This window comes from Medicago truncatula, chromosome 4 (genome assembly GCF_003473485.1).
Source record: "Medicago truncatula cultivar Jemalong A17 chromosome 4, MtrunA17r5.0-ANR, whole genome shotgun sequence".
NCBI classification, from domain to species: Eukaryota; Viridiplantae; Streptophyta; class Magnoliopsida; order Fabales; family Fabaceae; genus Medicago; species Medicago truncatula.
Window position 1 is genome coordinate 11,505,079 of NC_053045.1, and position 12,223 is coordinate 11,517,301.

General features: G+C 32.6%; 1 protein-coding gene across 1 annotated transcript; it reads left to right on the top strand.

Annotated features, from left to right (window-relative positions):
• Positions 1-3,093: 3,093 nt before the first annotated feature.
• LOC11431381 (UDP-glucose flavonoid 3-O-glucosyltransferase 7) lies at positions 3,094-4,789 on the top strand. The gene has a single exon (XM_003605420.4). It carries the CDS (start codon positions 3,216-3,218, stop codon positions 4,668-4,670), a length of 1,455 nt encoding a protein of 484 aa, XP_003605468.1. The 5' UTR covers positions 3,094-3,215; the 3' UTR covers positions 4,671-4,789.
• The last annotated feature ends 7,434 nt before the right edge of the window (positions 4,790-12,223 follow it).

Here is a 12,223-nt window from a genome sequence, read left to right on the forward strand (position 1 = left end):
TATACTATCTCATCTTCCTTACATTAAGTGTCTTTTAAGATAACTTGTTAAGATACTTATCGAGTCGACCGGGCTAATTTTTATGATAAAATGAGTTTCATTTACTAAAATATTTTTACTGATATAGTAGTTTGCAGAGTAAGGGTCTTGAGATACAATAAATACAAATATATTAGTTGAATTTTGAAACGAAAGAGATGCAAATCACATGTTAAATAAAGGAGATAAAAGGTTTGATATTTTTAAGATGAAAATGATAACTGATTTAAGCAAAAACAAAAAATAAGATTTTTCTTTGATATTGGTAAATTTACCCCAATTCATTAAGGGGTATCGTAGAAAAAACCAACATTAAAATATATTAGCCGCAATTTCCTAATCCGATGGTTCAGATGAATATTGCTGTGTGAAGCAATAAGTACACCAAATCCAATTTATCTAAGGGTTTTGGTAGAAGTCGTCTATGGAGGTGTCTTTTAGCAACCCACATCTCAAGGTGTGATTTCCACTTTTTAGTTATAACTTTGCTAAAAGACACCTTCATAAAAAATAATTGGTATCTTTTAACAAATGTTCATAGAATAACTTGCTAAAACACACCTTCATAAAAGGTGTCTTTTAACAAAACCTTTGTCTAATAATAGGACCTACCTACACAGGGACAGATCCACAATTTAGTAATTAGGCCCCTGTCCCCACATTTCTATTTTGTTGCTTATTAATGCATATTTTAGTTGTGAATTTTAACACCTTTTTAAGTAAATAACGATGACAACCGGCAAATAAATAGTCCAAACAACAATATTTAACTTAGAACATTCCCTCAAAAAAAAAAAACTTAGAACATATCTATCAATCTATGTGTTTAGTAAAAATGCAAACATAATCAAAAAACAAAAGTAAGAGAGCAGGTCCAAATTGACATATGTCTACGGAAAGATCAACTCTTCAATACATACACTATGAATGAGTCTCTACAAAAAAAAAAAAAAAAGTTACATAAAATTAACATTAAGTGATTTTTAAGAGAAAACACTAATTTTTACCTTTTTTTTTTCAAATCTCTCAACCCCCAGGAGAATCCATGGAGACATCAAGAGAGAAATTCCAACATTAGAATCTCACTCAAAAGCACTCAACTCTTAGTTTAACTTTCCAAAAAGTTCTTGCATTTGGTCTCTTAAGATTAGTCACAAAAGGAATAAAATTTCATTTGTAAGGTTTAAAAACCGAGACTGACGCCTCACGCCCAACTCCATCCACCTTACAGTTTTGATAGTGGCAAACTAGGTTTATAGTATTTGTTGATGTCATTTTAAGACGCACACAACAGTTCATCCCCTGACCTTTAAATCGGTAATGATGCTAATTTAAACATCAACTACCTTACTTCTCTCTCCATCCTTGATTCACTCTTTAAAAAAAAGTTTTAAATATGCCTTTATTTCCTGCATTTTCATCAAATTTTGGCATTGGTCTCTGCATTTTTTTTTTTTTTGGCATTGGTCCCTGCACTTTGTAAAAATATTGGTATTGGTCCCTCTATTAATTTTCTGATAAAAAAAAACACAAAAACTATTGGTATTGGTCCCTGCACTTTGTAAAAATATTGGTATTGGTCCCTACACTTTGTAAAAATATTGATATTGGTGCCACGTGGCGTGAAATGATTGGGCCACGTGGCACTCCGTTGGTTTTGTGTTTTTTTTTAATAGAAAGTTAATAGAGGGACCAATACCAATATTTTTACAAAGTGCAGGGACCAATGACACATTTAAACCTTAAAAAAATGGCTTAAATATGAAAATGGTCCCTACAAATATCTGGCGTTTTGGTTTTAGTCCCTATAAAAATATTTTTTTGATTTTGGTCCCTGCAAATATAAAATATTTGGTTTTGGTCCTTGGTATTTTGTTTTAATCCTTGTAAAATCATTTCATATTGAAATTGGTCCCTATAATATTCATTTTAGTCCTCATTTTGAGGGACTAAAATCAAATATTCTACATATTACAAGGACCAAATCCAATATGAATCAATTTTACAAAGACTAAAACAAAATACCGAGGACCAAAATCAAATTTTTTATATTTGTAAGGACTAAAACCAAAAAAATATTTTTACATGGATTAAAACGAAAATATCAGATATGTACAGGGACCATTTTCATATTTAAACCTAAAAAAAATTGATTAGGTCTTGGTAATGCTTGAACTTTTATCTATGGAGTGACTTTATGAAGACATCCACCAAATTATCTTTCGATGCAACTTTCTCAGTAATAATTTTCTTAAGTCTGATCTACAACAAACCATATCATACATGGTGCTTCCTACGACACTTGCATATGGTGTACCCTCCATCTTCTCATCCTCAAATTGAGGATAATGCATAGTCAAAAGTTTTGTGTGATGATCCAAAGGAATCTCAGTGGTCATAGCACTACTCTTTATGAGTTGTCCCACCACTTTCTTTAGGTAAACATATTGAGATAAGAAAAATTCATCCTTGTCCTAGTTTTTCCGGTATTTTTTTCAAGTATACTCTTAGCAACAACAAAAAATTTCATCTCAAGCTAGGGGACTAAGTTGTCCCTTGTATAAAAAACGAGACACTAATTTGGTATTATCTCTTGTCAGGAACTAATTTGTGTGATGAAACTCAGATACACTAAATGTTTCATTATACGTAGTCTTCGTGAGCATAGCTCAGTTGACAAGGACAATACATAATATCGCAAGGTTTGAGTTCAAATCTCAGACACAAAAAAAAAAATGTAAAAAATTATATGTACGAATTTGTGCTTCAATATATTAAATATTGTTAAACTTTATCATCTGAATTGTACTTATAAAAATGTCCACTCTAGGATCAAATATAGAAAATAATAAGATTCAATCATTTACAAAAAATATTTTAAAAATTATTCACGCAGTTCACGAGTACAGTTTTTATCAATATAAACAATGAACAATAAACTAATAAAATATGCAGCCCGTGTATCTCGCTATTGCAAGTATATATATTTTAATGAATCATTTCGTTTTCTTTGGACCGTCTTTAATTTAGATAAATAATAGTGACAAATAATACATTCATAATTCATCAATCAACCCCTTTTATAAACACTTCTAAGTTGTAACAGATTTAGAACACAGAGCACTAAACCAAGAAGAAGAAAAAAGAGAAGTAGAAGAATCACATAAGCTAAAAAAATGGGAACAGAATCCAAACCATTGAAAATCTACATGCTCCCATTTTTTGCACAAGGACACTTAATCCCTCTTGTAAACTTAGCTCGATTAGTAGCATCCAAAAACCAACATGTAACCATCATAACAACACCTTCAAATGCTCAACTCTTCGATAAAACAATCGAAGAAGAAAAAGCCGCCGGCCACCATATCCGCGTCCATATCATCAAATTCCCATCAGCCCAACTCGGTCTACCTACCGGCGTTGAAAATCTTTTCGCTGCTTCCGATAACCAAACTGCCGGTAAAATTCACATGGCTGCTCATTTCGTTAAAGCGGATATTGAAGAGTTCATGAAAGAAAACCCGCCTGATGTGTTTATTTCGGATATCATCTTCACCTGGAGTGAATCCACTGCGAAAAACCTTCAAATTCCACGGCTTGTTTTTAACCCGATTTCAATTTTCGATGTTTGTATGATCCAAGCTATACAATCTCATCCCGAATCTTTTGTTTCTGATTCGGGACCTTATCAAATTCACGGTCTACCTCATCCTCTTACACTTCCCATTAAACCATCACCAGGTTTCGCTAGACTCACAGAATCACTTATAGAAGCTGAAAATGATTCTCATGGCGTGATCGTTAATAGCTTCGCTGAACTTGACGAAGGTTACACAGAATATTATGAGAATCTCACCGGACGGAAGGTTTGGCATGTGGGACCAACTTCTCTAATGGTGGAAATTCCCAAAAAGAAGAAAGTAGTGAGTACTGAAAATGATTCCTCTATCACGAAACACCAGAGTCTCACTTGGCTCGATACTAAGGAACCAAGTTCGGTTCTTTACATTAGCTTCGGGAGTTTATGTCGTTTATCAAACGAACAACTTAAGGAGATGGCTAATGGAATCGAAGCGTCAAAGCATCAATTCCTTTGGGTGGTTCATGGAAAAGAAGGAGAAGATGAAGATAATTGGTTACCAAAAGGTTTTGTAGAGAGGATGAAGGAAGAAAAGAAAGGAATGTTGATTAAAGGATGGGTTCCACAAGCGTTAATATTGGATCATCCATCGATAGGCGGATTCTTAACGCATTGTGGCTGGAACGCGACCGTGGAAGCAATAAGTTCCGGAGTACCAATGGTTACAATGCCCGGATTCGGGGATCAATATTACAACGAGAAATTGGTGACTGAGGTGCATCGCATTGGCGTGGAAGTTGGCGCCGCGGAGTGGAGCATGTCGCCTTATGATGCTAAGAAGACAGTGGTGAGAGCTGAAAGGATAGAGAAAGCTGTGAAGAAATTGATGGATAGTAATGGTGAAGGTGGAGAAATAAGAAAAAGGGCTAAAGAAATGAAAGAGAAAGCATGGAAAGCTGTTCAAGAAGGTGGATCATCGCAAAATTGTCTTACAAAACTTGTTGATTACCTTCATAGTGTGGTAGTTACCAAATCAGTGGAGCTAAACTAGCTAGTGTGCTAGTTTTAATTTTCCTTTTTCTTAGTTCTGTTGTATCTATAATTTGATTTTAAATGTTTTCTAATCAATAAAAAACATGAATAATTTCATCTTCAATGTTTTCAAATCAATAAAATAAAAAGTTAAATATATTTTTTCATCTGATTATTTTTTTGTCCCTATAAAACAAGTGTCACTAGGACCATAGACATATTTAATCCTCCTCTCAAGAAAAATATAAATATTTAATCCTAAAATAAATTACGATTAAAAGTAGATTTAAAACAAAATAAAATGTAATGTGTTTCAGGTACTCCATCCGTCTCATATTAGGTGTCTCATTTGAGTTTTACACGGAAATTAAGAAAATGATTAATAGTGTTGATTTTAATGGTATAATATGTTTCATTTACTAAAATATTTTTATTAATTATAATTAGTGAAGTAGTTACATATGATTGAAGTGTAATATATAAGAGTATGTTAGTGGAAAAAAAAATAATAAATGTTATATTGATATTGTAGAAGGAACAAATAATTTGAGACAAAGAAAATTATAAAAGATGACACATATTGTGAAACAAAAGGAGTAATTTAAAACCCAATCATGGAATGAGTTATCTCACATCCCATCCATGTATATATAATAAGAATATATCAAATAAAAAGGATGGTACCAAATTCATCACCCATCATAAAAAAAAACAATATTAATTCATACTTCACCAGAAATAATCTAACTCAATCCAACAATAGAATATTCATGTCTTCAGCATCAATGATAAAATAACAAGAATTCCATAAGATTCTAACTCAAAAGGAAATAAATTTCAATGTTAAACACCAACCCTGATGTTACATATCATAGCATCGTTTTGCCTACATGTCTATTCATCAACTAATATAAAGGGGAAGAGATAGAAAACATTTTCATTGCCGCCTTCTAAGCCGTCCCATAATTATCATCTTCAACATTAGTATTTGTACCGCAAGAGTACAATCACCATAAAACACTAAAAACAACAAAGAGGTGAGAATTAATATCATAACATTAAATTGGAATAAATGAATAGATACAAAAGTCTTAGACCAACCACAATACAGCATCCCATTTGGGTGCTTAAACGGGTCTCGACTGTACACGTCACTCATTTTATAATTAATACTAAATAAGCATATAATCTCTCCAACCCAACACCTCAAAATAATTATTAATTGGGTCTCAACAATAACTCTATATCATTACATTTTAACAATAATTTATATATTCATTCATAATTATATAATTTTAAAATATTGAAGTAATTTAATTATAAATTATTAAAAAAACGAACATTTTTATTTTATTTCTGTTAATAATTCAAGAAAAAGTTAAAACTTGTAAAAACAATATAAAATGAATGATGATAAATTGCATAATTATTTTTTACAACTATTATATAATTATATAACTAGTTTTTAATATCAAAATAATACAATAATTAAATATATTAAAAAAAATAGAATTAATTATACATGTGGGACCCATTAATAATAGGAGGGTGCCTATAAAAGCACTCACCTTTATAAGCAGCATAATCATTGATCCACAAAAGGGGTGCCTATTTACAATGGTGCTTAACAGGGGAAGAACTCCCCATTGTAGATGGTCTTAGCATTGTTGGTCATTTATTACAATCATACTCATAATATTTCACCATTGTTTTACGACATTAGCACGTCCATTATTTCATATCATCGTTAAATATATCACATACATCACATAAGACACGTATACATCATGGCATAAACATATACACCAATTACACATACATGAACCATATGCATTTGCACTTCACTCCTAGTCATATATGCATGCCGGTACCAGAACCTATCGTCATAGTAATAGATCAGCGGTGTGTTGCTGATTGTACATTCGTCATTTGTCATTCCTCATTCTTCATTATGCAATATGATACGATGCATGAAGACTCACTAAACGTCACATAGAAGGCACATAAATAACACATCATCTTTACAACATAGTCATTTCGTCATATTACTTGTTATTATAAAATAAGTACGGCATTTGTCATATTTCGTCATTCATAAACATCATTTATTCCTTCATTCATCATCGTCATAAAACAAATCATATCATCATCATATTACAATATTAGTATGACATCATTAATAACATCATAGGTACATATTAATATATGTATTTCATGTCATCGTTAAGTCAACAACAAATTTAAATCTCACTCAAATCATTAATCTTATCTCCATCCCCTGCACCTTTTATCCTAGTGACATTTCTTATCTTTTGTGCTCAGTTTAAGGTTTTCACTACCACGTCATCCTGCCTTATAGTATCTTTCTTCATATGCGACTAGGCTTATTAAGTTCTAAGATTAATATTCTAGCCTCACATATTATTTCATCGTTACTATCGTCTATCACCTTTGACACTAAATCATAAACTCGTCTTACTCGGGTTTGTACTCATTATTTTAACTTATAATATCAAAATTATTCTTTATCCTAAGGTTCTCCTAATATCTCCTTTGTTGGTTTAAGAACTACTCCTAACAATCCCATTTACTTCTATTATCCACTCTTCTTCGGTTCTAGATTTAGTTTCCCTATTGATTTGAGTTAATCACCTTCATTTATGCCTAAACATGCTTCCTATTATTTGTATAATAGTTTAGGATCATTACTTTACTTTAGGGACTCATTTTGGGAAGAAAATATAGGTTTATTATGCTTAGGAAGGGTGCACGGTCGTGCTCTTTGGGAGCACGGTCGTGCACCCTTTAGAACAAAAATTTTGCACTCCCATGACAGCAAGAAACGCATGGTTCGTGCGTTTCTGGTGGCAGACCGTGCATTTTTTCCAATGATGGCAATATCGCATTTTTGTTGCGATTTCGCCTTGGGGACCTTCCCCGACTTCGTTTTCGACCTAAAACTCGTCAATTCCGACCTCAATCATCCTCCTATGAATTCAATATCATTTAAATACTAATCATCCATTAATCTATCCAATTATCAACTCTTTCGACGATTAATTCCGAGTTCATTCATCCTATTTTTGTTCTATTCAAATCTAATATTCCTACTTCATCATCAATTTGTATTACATCTGTTCTTCATCATAAATTGCATCATAACAACTAGGCATGGCAATGGGGCGGGGTGGGGACGGGTTTTACCTTCCCCGTCCTCATACCTGATTCTCATATACTTACTCGTTACCCTACCCATACCCTACGGGGATGAGAAATTGAATCTCATCCCCGTCCCCGACAGGTTCGGGTATCCCCGCCTCATCCCCGTCCCCGCATTGAATAATTTTTTTAATAAAAAATAGAAGTTTTTTTGCATCCCCAAGAGCAACGTTGTAATATATTATCCAACAATAAGATCACTTTCACATTTGTTAGACAAAATGATTTAGTTGATCCTTTAAATATAAATAGTAGTTTTTATTAACATGACAATTATCAAACAAAATAACATAACATATCAATATAAAGTAATTTTTTTACATTTGGGACAGGTTTGGGTATGAGTTCGGGGTGGGTACCTATATACCCGTTACCCGTCCCATACCCGTGTTTTGAGATCGGGGAAAACCCATACCCATACCCAAATCCAGTCAAAACGGAGAAAACCCGTCAAATTGGGTTTGGTTCGGGTGGGTAACCACGTGTATGGGTTTTGTTGCCATGCCTAATAACAACATTCTTAAAATTAAATATCCCCCTGTCATAGTTAAGATACCCTAGTGTGAAAGGATTCACCCCCTTACCTCGAATTCTTCAGAAGTTACAGTTTTTGGCTCTCTTCTTCACAACTAGGGTTTTCTCCTCATCTTCTCTCTTATCTTCTTCTTTTTACGTTCAGCAAAAGTGCCAATTCTAATTTCCAAATTTCTATTTATATTTGGGTTGTTCACTCATTATTATTTCTTTCTCTTCTATTCTCCATTATTTTACTTCTCCCTCCCCCGCTTATTTATTTCTTCTATTCTACACCTCTCCCCTTCTATATTATTTTATTTAACCTTCATTTCTATCATATTAATCACCATAATACATCCTTAATCATCAAAACTCTATTTATTAGTAATTTAACAAAATATTCAAAAAGCATGCATCATTAAAATCATAAAAATCAAGATTCATCTATTTAACCTCCTTAAATTATTAAATATAAATTTTGGGGTTTTACATTAGGAGTCTCACATCGAGTAAATAAAAGTGTTTGATGTGATATTTAAACCATGAGGATCTCTCACCTAATGGACTATTTTTTGGGTTGGTCTCTTCTCATGGGCTTAAGTCCTAACAACAGTGAGGGTAGATTTTTGTTATGCCCGATGTATAATATAGGTAAAATTATGACAAATTTGAATAGTACGGAACACCTAAACTTAATACCAATGCTAGGGTACATAAGATATTACTGTAGATTATTTCAAGATTGAAATTGACTAGGGTTATTTTACATAACTAATCAATTCTAAATAGTTAAACATTACATCAACAAAAAACATAATCAAAACCAAGATAAAGAAGCAACTACGTTCTTCCCCTTTTTGATGATGACAACCAAACATTGATGTTTTTGACGTTAGTTCCCTTGAAACATAGACATATAGAAAAAAGGAACCACAAGTTACATAATATGCCGACACACATACAAACACGTCACATTATACAATATGCCACACACAAATCACAAGCATGCATATAAGGCAAGTCACAAGCAGGCATATAGGTGGGGATTAGCATGGAAAGTTAATGTTAACCATTAGATCAGGTAAAGAACACAATCGTATTTACACTCTTAATACTAGATTTTTTTTGTCACCATCTCTCTCCTTCAATATTATATCCAATGTTTTAACTTAAGTATAAAAACAAAACATTCCCCGAAATTAAAACTTAAACATTTTTCCACGCTTATAATCCAGATCTCAAAAAATAAAATATGTCTAGAAAATCATGTGTGATAATTTCTTGCGTTGAACCAGCCTAGGAGATCCATTTTTGTAACATGGTTTTAATTGAATTTGGATTTGATATTGTTATGACAAGGAGTGGAGATCAAGTTTTTATTTTATTTTAAGAAAATTAAATTAACAATAAAAAGCATAGACAAGGGAAGAAGAGTTTGAACGGTGGGTTTCATGGTGTTGTAGCCTTGCCGATGGTGAGTTGGTTGGTATGAAGGAGAGAAGTGACAAAAAAATCTCGTGTTGAGAGTGTATAATAAGATTGTGTTCTTTACTTGATCTAATGTCTAATATTTACTTTCCTGTGATGAAAAACAACTCTCATTTTTCATGCTAAACCCCACCATGCATATAAGTCAGATCACAAGCATGAATATGAGGAATCCGTCTACATATAAGGTGTACATCACCATATTCTCCCTTGTGAAAAGTAATAAATTTCTCCGGTGTGAAAAGTCTCTGCAAGAGTTTTTTTTATTTTTTTATTTCAAATTTAAATTTTTATGCTTTGGGAGTTATGGTGTCACATTTACCTCCTACTATTTGGATGAGTTTTGGTTTATCTTCTTGCAAAAAAAAAGGTTGGAGATTTCTCCTTGTCATTTAAAGATTCTTTAATTTTATACCCTCGAGACATTTGACTATGCAAATAAGCTGATGTGGCACTCTGAATGTGTAATTAATTTTCATTTTCCATATTTTTTTAGTACATGCGATATTTGTGACTCAATTTTTTTAAATAATTAAATATAATAAAATTTCATTATTTAAATAAAAAAATATTTAAAAAAATCTTCTCTCTTCTCTCCCTCCTTTATATTTTCTTCTCTCTTTATCTTCATCCTCCTTCACTACTGCCGCTTTTCCCCCTCTTTCTCTCTCACTATGCTGACCCATAAATCAACTTCCATATCAACGTTAATTAGGTTATGCCCATCAATATTTTTTCATAAAAAACTAATGCTTAGTTTGTGTTTCCACTTCCATCTAAGTCAATAGGAATCGAACTAGAACAAACACAAATTCATTTACAAATCTGAGAGTTGTTCGATGGTGGGTGAGTGGTGGGGGTAGCAAGGGGTTGGCCGGAGGTCGAAGGCACGGATGATGGACGAGACGGTGGTGATGTTGATGTTTTGTTCTCGCTACATTGTAGTTGTTGTTATTAGGTTGAGATGGAGTTGGATTTCGATTTGAGTGTTGTTGTTCTTTTCGCTGTTATTGTTGTTGTTGGTTTTTTATGTTGATAATTTTTTGGTTTTGGGTTTGGGAAGAACATTTATGTTCATGAACTTATAGGTTTGAGAAAACATTTAATGTTGAATGTGTTATTAGGTTTATAGAAAAAAGGAGGAGAAAGAACATAAAGAAAAGAGATAAGATAAGGAGGGAGAGAAAGGATCAGAGTAAGAAGAGAGAAGGGAATGAGGAAAGAGGAAAGGAACTGTGTCAGAATAGATGGATGGAGAAAAAGTAGGAGGGTTAAAACTACAATTAAGTTTAAAAACTTTCTACAGTTTGACTTAGAAGCCCGATAAGGAGAATTAAACTAGAGGTGTTCAAAATTGAACCAACCCAATGAAAAATCGTAACCGAACCAATCTAAATTGAAACCGCAAAAACCGCTTTTGATTTGAATGTATTCGGATCACTTTTTTACTCAATCACATAGTTTGGTTCAGTTTGCGGTTTTCATTTTATCAACTGAACCAAACTGCAACATAAGAAGAGTGTTAATTGCACCTATGTCCCCTAAACCAGCACTCACATAAACTTAATAAAAACTTTTATAAAAATGACATATTTTTTTCATTGCTTTTAATTTGAAAAATGTATTTATGTGCTATTTGAAATTTTACAGAATGATAAATCTTAGTCGTTTATATTTCTTAAACAACAGGATTACTTGGATTACTTTTTTTCCATGTTTTTAATTTCGTCTATATTGTTTAGGGAAAATAAAAATGTAATGTTTGATGAAATTTAAAACATTGTTGTATATGTGTTGTATTATAGCTTTTTGACTCGATTTTAATGTTGAAAACAAAAAATTGTATTGTCTTAAAAAAAAAAGCCGCACCAACCGATCCAACCCAAACCACATTGATTTGATTTGGGTTGGTTAAGATTTTATTTTAAAAGTCAACCAAACCAAACCACATGCTTTTTTATCATGCGATTTGGCTGACTTTTAGCCTCAAAACCAACCCAAACCGCACCGCAGAAAGCCAAACACCCTTAAACTAAACCCACGAATTTAAGAATGAGTCAACTACATACCAACAAAGTCAACTTTAATTGGCATAGAAAAGATCATTCTGATTTAAAAAAAAATGAAAATCATAAAAATTTTCCAATTTTTTATTGCTTTAATTTGGTTTTTTTTCCAATTTGATTTTTTTTTTTGACACGCATATACACTCTGCAACCAAATTCACTCTTACCAAACCCTAATTCATGAGCGCCCGTCTGTTATAAAAGCAAACAGCAACACACCAACTAGGTTATAATCAAAAACTAGCTCTGAATTCTACTAAACCCTAATACTCACACGGAGCCG

Bases quoted from the DNA above. Each gene is read 5' to 3' on its own strand.
- LOC11431381 (XM_003605420.4), top strand. From the start codon at position 3,216: ATGGGAACAGAATCCAAACCATTGAAAATCTACATGCTCCCATTTTTT.